Consider the following 17708-nt stretch of genomic DNA (forward strand, 5'->3'; position numbering starts at 1 on the left):
CATGCCCGGTGCCCGAGTCGCGGCCCACCTGGACTCGCTGGGCCCCCTGGTCCCCTCCGTGCCGCCGCCGCTGCTGCCCTCTATGTTCTACGTGGGCCTGTTCTTCGTCAATGTGCTGATCTTATACTACGCCTTCCTCATGGAGTACATCGTCCTCAACGTGGGCCTCGTCTTCCTGCCCGAGGACATGGACCAGGCTCTCGTGGACCTCGGCGTGCTCTCCGACCCCGGCTCGGGCCTCTACGATGCCGACTCGGAGCTCGACGTCTTCGATGGTTACTTGGAGTAGGCTTGGCTGCCATCTCCCGCTCCCTCAACGACCCGCAACCCTCGGCCCGGACCAACGCCCAGATCATGCCACCGCTGCTGGTTGAGGGCACCGTCTGGCCAGGGATGGGACCCCCAGGACGAGGCCCTCTCCGGCCTCCGAGGCCTGTAAGTGCCCTCTCTGTGCAGGATGAGGGCGGGTTGGGGCGCTGGCAAGGAAGAGGGAGGCATCCCAAACTGGACACACACCCTCCCCCAGTCTTCTTATTCCTCCATCCACCTCCTCCAGGTCTTTCCGGATGCCAGCAATGGCTGGACTCTTCTCAGGCCCTTAGTTTGGGCAGGAAACGTTCCCCTTAGTGAAGGTGACAGCTGTTGAAGAAGGGAAGGGAAGCAGGACCTGAGTGGCTTTTGGGTTAGCCATGGTACCAACTGCTACAGCTTGTGGGGAAAGCCTTTGCACCCAAATCCATTTGAGGCAGAGTTGTCAACTCCTCCCCACATCCTCAGCGTGGTTTGATGGTGACCTTGGCTTTTTGGGGACTCTTCCTAGTCCTGGAAGGGTAAAGACTTGCTGTGTTAAAAGAGGTAGGAAGCCAGGAACTGATCATCTTTGCCCTGTGGACTCTTAGGGGGCTGGGTGGAGACTGAGAGCAAGGACTCCTTGCTGAGGCTGAGAGGAGAAACCTCCTTCAGCACAGAACCCTGCACTTCCTTTGGCCTTGGCTTTGCTGCTGTTTGGGAGTCAGGTTTCAGGGTGCCCCGGCTCATCAGTTCCGCAGCTCGAATCTGCAGAGGCTGCCAGTTTCACGGGCTGCTTTCGCACACCAGGCAGGCTGGGGGTTGGTGCCAGGGTGGCTTTGTCTGCAGTGTTTGCAAAGCCTCAAGGGGCTCCTGGGTCAGCAGAAGGGACCACAGGATCACTGCACTGAGGTGTGAAAGTCTTGCCTCTGGGCCGCCACCAGGAAGCTTGTACAGCCCCACCTTGTGTGTTGGTGGGAGGGAAATGAAGATCCAGAAAGGAGGAAGACTTGGCCAAAGTCACACAGCATGAAGAGAGGCAGCTGGACTAGAGGAGGGAGGGTCTGTGAGGGTTCACAGAGCATACAGGAACTCCTTGGCTGAGCCCCTCAGCTGGGCAGGCCTGGCATGTCTCCCGGCACAGGTCTTGAGTGGCAGTGGAGGGGAGATACTGAGGTGGGGGGCCTTTTGGAAAACAGACACTAATGCCACTCACCTCAGGCATGCTAAGGTTGCCCCCTCCTCTGTTGCCTGTCTGAGCCAAGATGACCATAGTTGAGAGTGGTGCACGATGGGGCAGGACCTATTGGCAGTAGTGCTGGGGGGCAGGGGCTCCCCTGACAGTGAGATTTCTTTGAAGAAAGCTTCATTTGAGCTCAGGAAGACCTTAGGAAGAGCCAAGGGCCAGGTAGGGTGTGCGTCAGCTGGTCTGCATACCTACTTAGTCTGCCTACCTGCCTTCCATACATCATCTGTCGATCCATCCATCAGTTTGTTCTTTTATTGAACAAATGTTTACAGATTGCCTAATGTGCCTGGTGCGTGAACGCAGTGAAAAGGACAGACTCAGCCCCGGACCTCCTGGCACTTGTGAGAACGAAAAGTGGGTTCCCAAACAAGACGGATATTTTGAGAACTACAAAGGCATGTAAGAAGTCCCCTGTTGTGTTCGCTGCTATGTCCTCAGCACTTAGAAACGTGCCTGGCATCTAGCAGGTGCTCAAAAAATGCCTGTTGAGTGAGTAACACAGAACACTATAGATGGGCTGCTTCACATAGAAGGGTCAGAGAAGTCCTCTCTGAAGAGATAACCCTTTTATGCTGAGCCCCGAATTGATGCGAGGAGCCACACAAAGATCTGGAGCAGAGCAGTCTAGGCAGAGGGACCCACTAGTGCCCAGGCCATGGGCTGGGAGAGAGTTGGTTCTTCCAGCAACTGAAAAGAAGCCAGCATGACAGGAGAGCAGCCCCAGAGAGGCTAGTGGGGTGGGCAGGGCCTCATGCAGGTCCTGGGAGGCCACAGCCATGAGCAGTGGAAAGCCATCAGGAGGCTTTAGGCAGGGGATGACACAATTCCAGTCCGCATTTTCACAAAGATGACTGGCAGTTGTGGGCAGGATGGGCCTCAGGGACAAGTGCAGAAATAGGGAAGCCAGTTAGGAGCTGTTGCTCAGGTGATGGAGGCTTGGGTGAGGCAAAGTTGGTGAAGATGGAGAAACACAATCAGACCAAGAGCACCTTCTAGAAGCAGAACTTATGGGATCCATTGAGAACTTGAACTGAGTATTGATCATAAATCATGCCTGGTTCCATGCCCTTTGCATATTCACTCATTGGGTCATTCAACAAACTTTAGCCCTGCCTGCTCTTGTGCCAGGCCTTGGGGATCCCAAGATAAATGCCCCCAAGCTAAGCTCTTGACTTTCAGTCAATGTAACTTGGTGCAGAATGTCTTATTTTATCTTTTCGCCACATCAACAGAAACACTTCCCCTTCCAAATGAAAACATTGGCATACTCTGAACCAAAAGCTGAAGCCCAAATGCTTCAACATGCTTTGCAGCACATGCTGTCTGAGCAGAAATACTAGGAAATGTGTCTTGGAGACAACGTTGCAAAACTTCCAAAGTGACAGAACCTGACCTTTCGAGGTGGGGAGGCCTGGGGCTGTGGGACATACTCATCCTGGAGAAATAAATGGTGGGAGCCATGCACCATGTTCCTTCTTGCCCACTCCCAGATCTAAGCCTAAGTGCCCTTAGCCCCAAGGACTAGGGAAGCCCAGACCCGGTCGGGGCGAGGTGGCTCGCAGAAAGCAAAGCCCATGGGAAGGATTAAAGATGGTCACCTCATCTCTAGGCTCCTTTCCATAAGCAGAGGAACAATGGTAGTCAAATCTCACTCTTCCTGGCTCATTCCCACGTAGACACAGTATCATGCGACCCACTGGCCAATCCAGGAAACACTGAGCTCATGGGCATGCCAGAGAGGGGACTGGGGTGGATCTCAAGATAAAAGGTGTGCTTTCTTTCACTCCCTCCCTCTCTTCCCTTATGTCTGTACCCACGTAACTCAGCTCCTCAAACATTGGTTGAGCACCTATTTAAGGAGGCAGTATTAGGGTCATGATAAGGAGCCAAGTCCCTAGATTCAGATGACCTGGGTTCAAATCCCAATCCTAGTTGACCTTGGGCATACTCCGTAACTCCCTGTGCATCACATTCTTCTGTAAAGCAGGGATGATGAAAATCTACCTCGTTCTGCGGGTTGAGTGAGATAGATATAAAGCTCTTAGATCTTCCCTTGTGTATAAGTGATATATTCAAATTAACTATTATTGTTAACAGTCAGATACAATGGGAAGCGTGTATACCCAGGCCCTTGGAAATGCATAAACCTGCACACACACTCACGCATGAATATTTATATGCCATGATGAGTAAAAGAGGACTGGCTGCCTGAGTGCTGGGTGAGTGCAAGTCTGGATAACCGGGACGGAATTCCCACCCTGCCTTCCCATCTCGAGACCCTCAGGTGACCTTTCCCACCAGCTCCAGAGCTTTGGAGAGCCGCCACTCTGTGGTTTTCCTAGAGGGTTAATGGAGGCCCAGGAGCAGGGAGCGGGGATCAGGAGCTCCCTCCTTCCCGGGAGAAAGGGCTTGCAGCTGGTCTGGGAGCCGGGAGAGTCCTCATGTCCCAGCAGTTCCACTGCGGAGGCAGCTTAGCTGGATTGATTTGTCCTGGTTCCTGATGAAGGCAGCTGGTGCCTGCCAGTCCTCTCCTGGCACAGAGGGAGGGCTGGGGGAGAGGAACCTCTCTGCGTTGGAAATGCAGAGATGAGAATGTTGCTGCCAGAGTCAGCCTGGCCTGGTGGAGGCCAGATCTGGGGCTCAGGGTAACCAGACCCAGTCTGCTTATTACAGGGTTCCCCAGGCTTCAGGGTCCCAACTGGGTGCTACAGCTGCTCTTTCCTGATCTTCCTGCCCTGGTCCCTTTGTGCCAGTCTGCGGCCTGTGCCTTCAGCAGGACACCCCGCCTGGGCCTATGGTTCCCCTGCTCACAAACAAACCTTCCCCAGGGACGTGGGCACAGCAGATTCAAGTTGTGGGAGATCCCATGTGGAGCTCCAGGCAGGTTCAGGGCAGATGAGGGGAACCAGCTGGGAGGCTGTGGTTGTCATCCAGGTGAGAGACGGGTGGTGGTGACGAGGGGAGGCAGGTGCATCCCCAGGCCCAGCTGACCATCTCTGTCCTGAGATGAGGCTCCCTCAGAAGTGTGCTGGCTGCCCCTTTGGACAGGAAAAGATCCCAATATGTTGTCTCAAGACAACTGAGAAGCCAGGGGTCCCACCCCCTTGTGTCTGCGTTATGCAAACTGGAGGTCTCATCTAAGGGAAGCCCTCACAGCCCTTGCATCTGTTTTTTTGGACTAAGTAAGATATGAAGGGCTCCTATCAGCCTGATGGATCGTGTTCCTGGTTTATCTGCTGTCTCCAGCCCCCTCCCCTGGGACATTTGAAAGCATAGTGTACTTTTGGGAAACCAAGATCACAATGAAAAGGACAGGCATCCTCATCCCCATCTCTCCAATAAAGACACTGAGACCCAGAAAGGGGAAGTGAGGGGCCAGGGGAACAAAGAAAGCCGACTAAGACAGCTGAACTTCCTGACCTAGTGCAGAGGGAGGGTGCAGGGGTCTCCAGAGAGGGGCTCCTGGCTCCCATCCTTGGAATACCACTTACCTGGCTCTGTCAGGCCTGCGTCATACATACTCTTGCTCCTTTTTTTTATGAGTTTTTAAAAAAATTTTATTTTGAAATAATTTAACAATTACACAAAAGTTGCAAAGAATTCCTGTATATACGTCACCCAAGTTGGCATCAATTAACACTTGCCACGTTTGCTCATGGGTACAGCATGCTCACTGTGTGTGTACATGGATTTATACACATATACATACATGGATAAATGTTCGGCTGAAACTTTTTAAAACAGATGGCAGACATTATGCTCCCTTACTCCTAAATATTTTGGTGTGTATTTCCTTAGAACAGGGACATTCACTTACCTAATCACAATACAGCTGTCAAAATCAGCAAAATTAACATGGATTAAAAAATTATGACCAGTCTAATCTCTGGTTATTCATATTTCATCGATTGTCCCAATAGTGTCCTTTCACAATAAGGAGGAGGACGGGGAGCTGAGGCCCAGGATCCAATCCCAGATCACTCTTGGTATCACTTGCCGTATTCCTTGTGCCACCTTCAATCTGATCAGTCTCTCAGTCTGTATCTTTCATGACATTGACATTTTTGAAGAATACGAGTCTGGTATTTTGTAGATTGTCTCTTAGTTTGGGCCTGTCTGATGTTTAGTCTTGAAATTAGATTCAGATGGTGCACTTTTGGCAGGACTACCACAGAGAAGTGAGTGTGTGTCCGGAGTATGTCGTATCAGGAGGCACGTGATGTCTGTTTGCCCTATTACTGGTGATACTGACTCTGACCACTTGGCTAAGGTCTCGCCTGCTGGCTCTCTCCACTACAAAGTTACTGTTCCTTCCTTTATAATTTATAGTTTGTGATTAAGTACACTAGTGTTAGTGCTTCACTTGTTTAAAATCTACTTTGAGTTTGTCTTTATAAGGTTGTTTATGTCACTGAAAGGAGAAAACCAGCATCACTTGCATGGATAAAAATACCAAGTGCCAAAGTCATTAACCTCTGACCAAATACTAAAGCCAGCTAAAGGCGTGGGGCCCCTGGCTCTTTGTCGGCAATTCAGGTTAGTAACTGTCACAGGTAAACTCCGGCACCAAAGAGGACCTTTCTTCTCCAAGTAGTCATAAGGATTGACCGAGAACAGAAAAGCCAGGCGTTGGCTAGCTGTGTGTGACTCTGTTATCAGGCCATCTCTGTGTACCCTGAAGGTCGTTGCCCAGGGGCTTGCAGTCAGCTTGGGGTTTAAATCCCAGTTCCACTGACACCTTAGATAAGCGACTTCACCTCCTCAAGCCTCAGTTTCCTTTCCTGTCAAAGGGGGATAATAGTACCTGCTGAAGGGTTTGTGCACATTAGATGAGATGGTCGGTTCTTAATAAACGACGCCATCAGGGTTGATGGTGCGTCAGACCCAGAGAGGGTTCAGGCCAGGAAGACCTCCCCTTTCCTCTAGCACCCTTCCTTTGCAGGCGCCACTTACCAGGGAGGGTGTGTGTGTGCGGGCAGCCTTTGAAGCAGCCTGAGGGTGGCGATCGCTCACGTCCTCATGGCCATCAATCCCTGCCCCAAGCCTCGGGTGGCTGGGAGCTAGTTTCAGTTCCAGGCGCCCCCAAAGGGGAGGGCTCCATTCCTGAGATGCCTTCCTGGCAGGGGACTTGGCTAGGTGGTTAAAAATAACCGGCTCTCCCACATCTCCATAGCTTCCCCTGAGCGTCACCCAGGAAGCAGGCAGGGCAGGGTTCATTAACTCCATTATAAAGGGCAGGAAACTGAGGCTTGGGGAGGTTCAAGGACTCTCCCCAGACACCTAACGATGAGGTGGCCAAGGGACCACACTCCCAGTTCTTCCCCAAGTGAAGTCCTTGTCATAGGCGTCCCCAGGAGGCAGTGAATACACCGAAGCCTAGTTCAACCAGGCTGCCGGTGCCCTGCCTCCTGGGCATGTGCTACTTTGGCCTTTTGAGCAGAGAAACCAGGCGCAGGCTCCCTTTGTGCAGGCCAGACGTATCTGGCTAGAATGAATTGCATCATTCATTTTTAGTGTTGCTTTCTGTTGATGACAAATGGTACTGTTTTTTATTCATGATAGTGACAGAAAAGTTTGGACTTGGAGAAAAAAGTGCATCAACTTAAAATACTAAACGACTAGTAGTCCAGGTGGCTCTCGGATGTGGTACGAAGGTGTTGGGCACACGCTGCCCTTCTGAAGGCCTCACCCAGTCTCAGGCACAGGCCAGCTGGAGACACGTGCTGGCCCAGGAATCTTGACAGAACCCACAGCTGATTGGCGTTGGCTGCCGACATGTAAACCAGAATCCGGGAACTAGTGGAGAAACTGGCCAGGACACTGGCTTCGATCGGGGACCCAGACCCAGGCAGCCGGGCAGCACCCCCTTTCCCAACCCCTTCCGGCCACGCACTGGTCAACCGGACAAGGCCGAGGCCTCCCTGTCGCGTGGCCTGGCGCTGAGATGACAAGGGAGACACTGGGCAAGTCATATCTGGGTGGCATCTGTCTTTAGCCACTTTAATTGTTTGGTTGGTGGAGAAAGAGGAACGAGCAACGGGTTTCTAGCAGGCAGGGTCTTTGGAGGAGGACAGGGCTGCCCCTTTCATAAGACCCCCAGCACTGAGGAGACACCCTTGCCCCCCACTGGCCCCGGCCCTGAGTGTTTTCTAGCTGGGAATAGGTGGGGACGTGGAGGGGAGGGGCAATGTGTGCTGGGTATTGCAGGCATTCCACCGACACGACTTCATGTAATCCTCACAACAAACAGCCAGATGAGGTAGACATTATTTCAGAGGAGAACACAAGCCCGGAGAGTTTAGGTGACTTGCCTGAGGTCACACAGCTGGGAAAGGGTAGAGCCAGAATTACTAGAGATAAGCCAATTCCAGATCGTGCCCTGGCCACCCAGAGGAGCAGAACAGTGGGAGGTCCCAAATGCAAAAAGAATCCCCTTCCAGTGTGTCCAGAGCATCACCCCACCAACACCTTTAAGATACTGGGTCATTTTCTCACTTAAGCCAAACCTCAAACTAGGCAGCTTCTCCACAGAGGTATCAAACTGAGACATTGCTTCTTAAAATGAATCAGGTGTCCAAATGTCATTCCAGTGACAGAAATGAGTCAGCCTGCCACTCCCTCTGGCCAGCTCTGGAGAGTGGCCTGGAGTGCAAGGTTGCAGTTTAGAAAGAAAGGGAAAAAAGCCAAAGCCAATGGCTGCTGAACTGTCAGTCATGTTCTACTGATGTTAGAGGGTTGGAGAACCCACTGACTGGACTCTAAGCTGCAGCCCTAGGATGCTCTTCCGCCCAGGACTTCTGATGCCCAAGGGAAATGGGGAACTAGATGCTGGGACGAGCTGAGACAGACGTTGGGATCAGACATGGAGGTTCAAATCTTGGCTGTGCCATTTACGAGCTGTGTGACCTTGCTCAGTGTGCTTAACCTTTCTGAGCCCCATGTGAAATTCAGGGGCGATGGTCCCACTTGCCCCACCTCCTAGGATTGTTTTGAGGAATAAACGAGTTAAGCCATGAGTCGAAGCAGACAGTCCGAGGGGAATACCAAGTGCTTGATAAATGTCTGCAGGTTTGCTGTGAGGCCAGGCTTGCAAGTCAAAGGAAGGAGGGGATTGAGCCTTAGCAGCCACGGTGTGTGGCACAGAAGAGAGGAACCAAGACATCCTCCAGGCACAGATACAGAGGCCTGGGGCCGCATCTCTGTCCGCAACTGGCTGTGTGACTTAGGGCAGGTCACCGCCCTCTCTGGGTCCCTCTTACTCTGTGGAGTGAGTAAGATCAACACAGATCAGGGTCTCCTAAACCTCATATGATGCTGCCAGCAATTTTTGCTCTGTCTGCCCACCGCCTGAACTGTTACTTACACAGTTGTCCTTAAACTGGCTCTCTTTTTAAAGTGAAAGTAATGTTGTGAAGAGGGGAACTTGTAGTGTTCTTATTAGAAGTGGAAAACTGGCATCACTTGCCAAAAATAGAAGGTGACCCTACAGATAAAGAAGGAGAACAGAACGAGTTAGTGAGTTCCAGCTGGAGCCGGCACCTGCAAGGCCCTGAGTCTGTTCAGACGGGGGATTAGGGCGCGTGACAGCAGCGCGCCAGCCAGACTTGCCTGGGACTCGATGCTGTTTGCAAGGACTGGGGGGGAAGTGAGTCCCTTCTCCAAGGGGGGTTCTCTAACCCCTCCCACCCAAGACTGAAATGGGATCCCCTGCCTTGGAGAGCGCTCAGTGAGCCCTGCTAAAGCTGAGTCAGAATAAACTATTCTGCTCCAGGTTCCCAGACACCAGGGCCCTCGAGAGCACCACAGGGAACCCCGGAGTCTCTTTGGAGGAGGGAGGTCCACAGAAGGTGGGCTCCTGGTGGGATGGGAGGGGACCCTGTGAACACCCTTCTGGAGGGCCAAGCTCTCCGATGCTCTAGCTGCATCCCCAGCTTCTGCTCTCACCTGCCAGGTCCACGTGGGAGACCAGATGGGGTCCGGGGACATGAGGACTTGCCTTGGTCATCAGTGGGAGCTGGGGAAGGTCTCTGAGCGGTGGAAGGGTATGCTCCCAGCTGGCCTCCAGGGGATGAATCTGGCAGACAACATGAGAAATTTGGCTGATTTGGCCCCTGCTCACCTCTCCAGCCATGCCTCCCCCATGGCCAGCCTTCAACCCCCTTCTCTCCGCCCCTAACAAAATACAGGAGCTTCCAGGACCTGGTTACCAGCCCGCCGCCTACCTGGCATGTCCTTTGGGCACAGCCTTCCCCAGACTCTAGGCTCTATCCATCCCCTGTGCTTCCTCCCGGGGTCAGTGTACTACCTTGGGCTGAAATTGCTGACTAGATTGTGTATCAAAGGCAGGGGCTATACTCATTGCGTGGTCCCCAGTACCCAGCTCAGGACCTGGCACACGGGAGGTATGAGTTTATGTAATATGTTTAAAATCTCCAGTGGGACAAAGCCCTGGAGAGCTGAGCATCCTCAGAGAAGTTTCTTACCCTCTCCTAACCTTAGTTAGGTGTCTTCATCTGTATCGTGGAATCGTAATAGTACGGGGTTGTTGGGAGGTTTGAATGAAATGACCCGTGCAACACTCCATCTCAGTCATGCTTTCCCAGGAAGCAGACCCTGGAACAAGGATTCAAGTACAAACTGTTTATTTGGGAGATGATCCCAGGAACTAGCGGTGGGGAATGGGGCAGTGAGACGGGGAAAGGATGCGTCCTCGTGTAGGTCACCACTGTGGCCCTGGGCTTAGTCCTGCTCAGGAGCTCTGGGAACCAGTGTAGGTGGAGAATATGCCTCAGAGTTGTCCCAGCTGCCAGGTAAGAGCTGGAATATCGATCTACCAGTTTGCTGGCCATCACTGGTTGGAAGGCAGCTGTGGGGAGACGTTGGCTCTGCCTGGACTTGTGGCCTGGGGCCCAGGTAGGCCCTGGAGGCAGAGAGGCAGGTCCCTGAAGGTGGCAGCTGCCAGGTCAGTGTGCCTGGAAAGGGTGAGTGGATGTAATGTGGTGAGGCACCCACAGCTCTGCCTTGGGCTTGTGGCACATAGTACAACTCAGGAAGTGGTAGCTGCCCTGATTGTTTCCATCATTGTCACTAGTCCAGTGCCAGCTCTGCTTGTCACAGTTGTGCAGCTTTAGGCAGGCCACTTGGCTTCCCTGAACCTCTGTTTCTGAGCCGATAAAATGGCAAGATGCATGGTTCTCAGTGGAAGCAGTTCTGCCACCTTAGGTGGCCTTGGAAATGGGGTGAGGGGGCATTTTGAGTTGCCACAGTGACTGGGAGTGCTGCTGGCACTTGGTGGTCAGGGATCAGGGATCCCTAAACACCCCGCAATGCCCAGAATGGCACCCTGCACATCAGAGAATTGTCCTGCCTGAAAGGTCAATAGTGCTCTGATGAACAATAGCACATGTCGTGTTTAACATATGTTTTGTTCAATGCTCAGTGACGTTTGCAGAAGGGCTAGCCTGAGCTGGCAAAGGTGAGGCTCAGAACGGGGGCAGGACTTGTGGGGGCTGTAAGGAGGGTGGGCCTGGGATTATGAGATGCTGCAGACACACAAGCACCCAGCTGGACCCCAAGAGAGAAAGGAATGGGAGATGAGGGCCTGTGGGGAGCCAGGCATGAGATTGATGCAGTGTCCTGGGGAGTCGAGCTAAGCAGAGCTGCTGAGTAGCTTGGCTCTGGCCGAAGCCTTCCTGTAGGCTGCAAAGCATTTTCCCGGCAAGGTGGGAGCTGCGCCAAGCCCCACCCACTCCGCGGGTCTTGCTCAGCTGCCCTGGAGCTCGTCAGCCAGCAGACCCTGGGTGCCCTCGGAGCGGGCTGCCCTCCTCCCTCAGGTCTTCTGGGGATTATCTCCCAGGTGCAACTGCCTTAGAAGTCAGGCAAATTCATAAAAAGGAGTTTTTAATAAAAATTACAGAAAAACATCTCTAGCCTGAATCTAGGGCTTCTAGAGTTTCCCCAAAAGCGAGGGAGGAAGACCTGAGGGCAGCGGGTGGACAGGTCCAGATCTCCACCCCCACCACCACCACTGGGTGGCAGGGCAGTGATTCCATGCCAGTAACACTCTTTGTCCCTCTCATTAGGCCTGCGCCCCTCAAAAGCTTCGTGCCAACAGAGAGGTTCCGGTCCTGACCCAGGACAGTGATAGAGAGATTGAGACTGAGCGCCGAGGTCCAGAAGGCACGGGCCCCTGCAGAAGGGGGAAGGAAAGGGCGCCCAGAGACCTCGCCTGCCTGCAGCATCACGCAAACGGCCTTGCCTTGGCTTCCCACCTTTCGCAACTGCGATGGATGTTTACAGGAACCCAGCCAGAGTCTGCCTCCTTGCTCTTCACCCCTGACTGCACCTGCTTCCCCCACTTAAACTTCGGAGAGGACACTTCACACACAGAAGCGTCTCCCAGCTCTATTTGATGCCAGCGGAGCGGCAAGGTTTGGCCCGAGGCTGGTCTTAGATGCAGCAACTGTTTCGGAGGGTGACTCAGAAGGAAAAGAAGAACATGTTGGGGGCCGAGGGTGGGGTTTGACTCATTCAAGTTGTTTGCTCTCCATCAGATTGCCAGAACTGATGATATATTGCGCCGGGGGACAGCGCTCTTCCGGCCAGAAATATTTTTTTCGAAAATGTGAGTGGTATAAATACTTGACTTCGATAAACCTGTAAAAGCAATACTTAGGAGGCTGACTTCTTTCAATTAAAAAATGTATGCAACTCCAACCCCTGGGGGCCCTGCCTTTTTTGTTTGTTTGTTTGTTTCCCCCTTTGAGCTTTGGAAAAGGAGCCCTTAGGCAGAACCTCGTGACTGACAAAGGGCAGAAGAGTCCAGGTCTTCCCAGCTGGAGAAGCAGCCGGGTTTGGAGAGTTGATCCAAGATATGCAGGCGTGGGAGTCCCAACTCGGCCCCCTCCCAGCTTCCACAAGCCTGACAAGCCAGGGCCCGCCTTCGGGGTGTGGTGGACAAGGCCTGCTAGCCAAGCTGGAAATCAGGCCTGAATTCCAGAGCTGTTGGGGGTGGGGGTACCCCGTGTTGGGTGCATGATAGACCTCCCCTGAAGATGAGGTGGGTGAGAGGGCGAGGGAAGGAGCAAACGAATGAGTGAAGTTGGTTCCCCTTGTGGTAGTTCTCTCCAGTTTGCAGAACACCTGGTGCTTTCCAGAGTACCTTCACTTATGCACGATGTTTAACAAGGAGCAGGTGATTAGCTCCATTTCACAGGTGAGGAGACTGAGGTGTGGGAGAGGAAAGATCCGGCAGAAGAAGAGAAGGCAGCTACAGCACCACCTGTCTTCATGTGATTCTAAGAAAGGGGATGCTGAGAGGTGAGGACGGAAGACGTTCAAGAAAAGGGGGAACTGGGGAAATGAGGCCTGTTCTGTGAGAGAGAGACCTGAGGGGAAGGGCCAGGGTTTAAAAGATGCACAGGCTTGATAGCCACTAAAAGTGGAATCATGCTGTCAGTGGACAGTGTGACTCCGGACGTCAGATGCCCTGATTCCCCCAGGCATGGCTTCTCCCACCCAGCAAATGGGGCTCAGGGAGCAATTCCAGCACCTGGTGCCTGTGCCCACAGAGAGACCCTCCAAAGAAGTCAGAAGTAGAGTTTGCATCTTTGACTCCCTCGTTTATTGGGGTGTGACCTTAGGCAAGTCACTCATATCTTCTGTGAAATGGGGACAGTCATGTACCCACCTCATAAGATGACTTTGTGTTAATGATGAAGGTGCCCCTCTGGGCAGACATGCTCCACACCAGTATTCACAGCTTGGCAAGCAGAGCCCAGACTGAATGACAGCCTTTACTTGCCCCCTTGTCCAGGTGCCTTTGTGCAGTGCACAGCCTGCCCAACCACACCTGACAACCCTGCCCAGGGAATTCTTTTAATTTACTAAAATGCAATACCTAACAGAGCAGGGACCTTGAGCATCTTACTGAGTATACCACTGTGTACTCACTACATACTTGTGGAATGCATACAGCAAATAAAGAAAGCAAAGTTGTGACGAGGATGATTTGTTCATTTCACAAACATTGAGCACTTAATACATGCAGCACCTCCCTGTGTGCAGAGGGTACAGCAATGAACAAACAGATAAGTTACCTGCCCTCTGAGAGCTTACATCCTCAGACAAGAGCAGACAACACAATGTGTAAGTGTGAAAAGATGAACTAGTGATGGAGTTGGAGGGGGTGTCTCTGTTTGGTACGGTGGTCTGGTAGACCCTCCTGAGGAGCTGTCCTTTAAACTGAGACCCACAGGCCACGTGAAGAGCTGGGGAAACATTCCAGGCAGAGGCAAGAATGAAACACACAAATGTATGTAATAATGACAGCCGACAGGTATTGCACCGTGTGCCAGGCTCTTGTTTTCAGCATATTCACTCATTGAATCTCCACGTAACCCACAAAGAAGGCACTGTGATCGTGCCCATTTTGCATATGAGGAGACTGAGGCCCAGAGAAATAATTTGTACAAGTAAGTGGTGAGCTGGGCATCAAGCCCACGTAGTCTAGCTCTAGAGTCTGAGCTGCTGACCCTACAATGTGGTCGGTCTTGAGGAGGAAGAGCTTAGCACAGTGCCTGGCCCAAAGTAATAATCATTGCCAATATTTATTGAGCACTTACTGTGTTCCTTGGGTTGTGATGGGTGATTTACATGTTTCAACTCATTTCATAAGTGGTAACTATCATTTAAAGTCACTACTACGAATGATTACAGCCTCTGACCTCATTAGTCACCTCTGAATGGACCAAAAGTGAGGGGGACATAGTGCCCCCCCGCCTGGCTAAAGGGTGCGGGTGATGCCTAGACTGGGGGACTGTCTCAGTGCTCACTCCTGAGGCTGCACAAATGGGAACCCTGTGGACTACACCGAGTCCACGTGTGTTGGGACACCCTAAGGAGTGACGCTTAAGCTATAGGGTCTGATGCCCTTAGCTGCTGGGCCAAGGGGGAAGGCGCTGCCTTCTGGCCAGGTTCCCCAGCCAGACAGCTGGGTCAGAATCTCTCTGACCCTCCCGCCCCTCAAGTCACACTTGCTGGGAAAAGGAGGAGAGTTTGGGAACTGGGCATCAGGGCTGGAGCACTGGAGCCAAACAGATAGCTCCCACGGCAACCAGAAGAGAGCCAGGTTGTCCCAAACAGGGGCTTCTGACTGAGCATACAGAAACAACAGCCGAGCTGGCAGCTCTCTGTGTAGACAGCAAAGCTGCCAAGTCCCTTTCGGGCTCGCATGGCCAGGGCCAGATTCCAGCTCGGTTAAGAAATGATTCCCAGGATAGAGGGGAGGGTCAGAAAGAGAGGAAAACACTCTGCAAGGCTCGTGGCCCTTCAGCCTCGCTGACCCACCCACATAATGAATTTTCCAATGAATTGTAGGAAGCCATAAAGAAAATCCTCTCCCAAAAGACAGGTCTTGGGCCAAAGTAGACTCTGCTCTCTGTGCTGGGCTGACGAGGTGGGGAGTGGGGAGGGTAGGAAGGTAATGGCCCCTGTCAACTGGCCATAGAATATGGCAGAGGTGACACTGTGTGACATCTAAAGCTGGGTTATTGAAAGGACACGACTTCTCTCCATGGTCTAGGTCTCCCCACTCCACCTGTCTTCCTTTTGGGATGATCACCCTTCAACCCAGCCACCGTGCTGTGAGCAAGCCCAAGCTTGCCCAGGTGGAGAAGTCCCCTCTGACACTTCCTTGGGGGAACCGAGGCCCCCAGCCACCGGCCAGCATCAGGGTCTGGACATATGTGACTGAGCCCTCCGGATGACCCCAGCTGACACTGAGTGGGGCAGAGACGAGCTGTCCCCACCAAGCCCTGACGCAAAGACAGCTGTGTGAGCAAAATAAATATGCTGTTTCGAGCCATCACATTTTGGGGTGGTTTGTGAGGCTCTAGGTAGCCAGAACAGTGGGCACCCAAAATGCAAATCATGGTATAAACTCAAACACCGGACCTGTCTGTGAGATTGAATGAGCCATTTATAGTGTAGTGAAAAAAGACAGGAAATGAAGGCAAAAAGGTGGATGTGGCTCCAGTCCATCACCCCTCCCCTTCTCCATTAGTGTATCGTCAGCTCTTCTCCTGCTCAAGTCCGCATGTCTGGCCAGGACTAGCTTTGGCCTCGGCAAACAAAGTGAGTGCAAACCAGCGAGTGCCAGAGACAGAAGGCAGCGCCATGGAATCCCAGCTGTCATGGTTTGGGAAATCAGCAGTGCGGGCTTGCCTGCTGGTACCATCAGAGTGCCGGGTGTGCCCTGGGAGGGGAGCAGCGTGGAGAAGTGCTTTCTCCCCCGGCCGGCAGGACCCGGGCAGGCGGAGATGCAGCCACCTCATCCTTTGCTCTGGCCTGGCCACGGCTGCCTGCGGTGTCCTGCAGGGAAGGCCTCAGGGCTCCCGGCTGGACAGCAGCTGCCAACAGACAGACGCCCACCCGTCTGGCAGGACCACAGCCGTCTGGCAGGGCTGACATCAACCTGGGCCCCGAGGAGCCTGGGGCCAGGCCTGGGTCTGTCCACAGAGCCGGACGTGGGTCCTTTCTGCAGCTGGGCAGGGGCCAACCCTGAGCCACCAGGGCTGGGTGCCAGGGCACTGAGACTCCTGGGACATGGCCCCAAAAGAGCTGTGTCCACAAACAGCCAGGTCAGGGTCCAGCGTGGTCTGTGTCCTTAGAGAACATGCTGCAGGAGGTCAGGAGAATGGGGAGGTCAGGGAGCTTTCGGATTGGGCATTTCAATACATGGATAGAGTGTGGTGGGGACTGGGGGGAGGAATGGTGGAGGGGGACGTCATAGGTCAGGGGAACACGAAAGTCAGGGGACAGTCCTCTGCAAAGAGAGAGGCAGGAAGTTTGTAGAGCAAAGTCCTGTGAGGACGGTGCCAGGCATTAGGGCAACCAACAGGCTGAAACAGCAGCGGGCCTGGCTGGGAGGTCCTCGGAGGAAGACCTTCCAATGCTAAGGGCTGTGAAGCACGCACAGCTGACCCATCTGCCCTTCCCCGCCGCCTCCACAACCGCCCACAGAGAGGACCCTCAGGGCCCAAGTCCTCAAGCCTTTAGAAGACACCCTGCCGAGCCCAGCACAGGAGGGTACGGGGTGGAGCACGGTCCAGTGGTGGGAGCTGGGTGACCGCTGCCCCTGCCTGCCCACTTTTTATGGATTCTGATTTCACAGGACATTGACCCTAGGGGCCCCGTGGTTCTCCCCTTCCACGCCCACCTCAGTTACCTTGTCCCAGGCACAGCCCAGATCATCTCAGGATGATCCGTGAGTCCAACTGCTGCAGGTGTTCCTGGACTCCAAATGGGATAGTGGGTGTCCACATCCTGCGATGAGGGCATGGCACCAAGAGGCCAGGTTAAAGGAGACAGTGTGGACTGGAGCCCCAACGCAAGCTGCCCCCAAATCCCTCCTCCCACCCAGCCTAGTGTGGGGTTGTGGGGACACCAGAGGCCTAGGAGCCCCAAGACCCCTTCCTTTAGGCCTGGTTCTGCTGCTGACTTGCTGTGTGACCTCAAAAGCATTAGTTAACCTCTCTGTGCCTTATTTGCCTCATTTGTAAAATAGGTCTTATAAGATCGACTCTATTCCTCTTAGAAGATATGAGTGATTATGCAGATGAAAGTGCTTTGGAAGAGTATAAAGCACAATATTGGACAGTAAGCATCATGGTGACATAATACTAAATAAGTTTGAACCATAAGTAATTACCAATTGTGTGAATCACAAACCGTTGAATATAAGCGGTTTCATATCATCCAGCCTAATATAGTGAGCATTTTTGTGTACCAGACCTTCTTCTACGTGCTTTGTATGTCTTGACTAATTTAAACCCCACAAAACTGCTTGGGGGTAAATATTATTATTGCTCCCATTTTATAGACAAAGAAACTGAGGCCAGAGGGAAGAAATGTCTGCTTGCAAGGTTGCACACTGGTAAGGGGCAGAGTGGGACTGGGCTCAGGGCTCACACAATGAACCTCACACTGACTCTCCACCACTGCCGAGACTTACGCCAGCGTCTCCACTTGAGGGCACTTTCTCAGGCTGGCGGTGAGCTGCTGGGCCCCAGCAGCTGTGAACTTGTTGTACTGGACACTGGGGAAAGAAACCCGTTGTGGATCCTGGCCCTGGGGACCAACCAGTCCCAGGCCAAGGCCATCACCACGCTCT

General features: G+C 53.0%; 2 protein-coding genes across 4 annotated transcripts in view; one reads left to right on the forward strand and one right to left on the reverse strand.

Moving 5' to 3' along the window:
* Position 1: 1 nt before the first annotated feature.
* DEXI (Dexi homolog) lies at positions 2-12253 on the forward strand. Of its 2 annotated transcripts, XM_015239129.3 has the most exons (3): positions 2-435; positions 1810-1936; positions 11620-12253. In XM_015239129.3, exon 1 carries the CDS (start codon positions 2-4, stop codon positions 287-289), a length of 288 nt encoding a protein of 95 aa, XP_015094615.1. In that variant the 3' UTR covers positions 290-435; positions 1810-1936; positions 11620-12253. The 2 variants fall into 2 exon arrangements, with proteins under 2 accessions (XP_015094615.1, XP_006204259.1); XM_006204197.4 differs by lacking the exon at positions 1810-1936.
* A 654-nt stretch (positions 12254-12907) lies between these two features.
* CIITA (class II major histocompatibility complex transactivator) overlaps positions 12908-17708 on the reverse strand; it is a 46874-nt gene continuing 42073 nt past the window's right edge. For both annotated transcript variants that reach the window (XM_072942211.1, XM_072942213.1), the window contains exons 18-20: positions 17550-17633; positions 16764-16861; positions 12908-16214 (exon numbers count right to left, since the gene is read on the reverse strand). In XM_072942211.1, the coding sequence (XP_072798312.1) occupies positions 16786-16861; positions 17550-17633 (160 nt within the window). In that variant the 3' untranslated portion in view covers positions 12908-16214; positions 16764-16785. The remainder of the gene's footprint in view (positions 16215-16763; positions 16862-17549; positions 17634-17708) is intronic.

This window comes from Vicugna pacos, chromosome 18 (assembly GCF_048564905.1).
Source record: "Vicugna pacos chromosome 18, VicPac4, whole genome shotgun sequence".
Lineage (NCBI taxonomy): Eukaryota > Metazoa > Chordata > Mammalia > Artiodactyla > Camelidae > Vicugna > Vicugna pacos.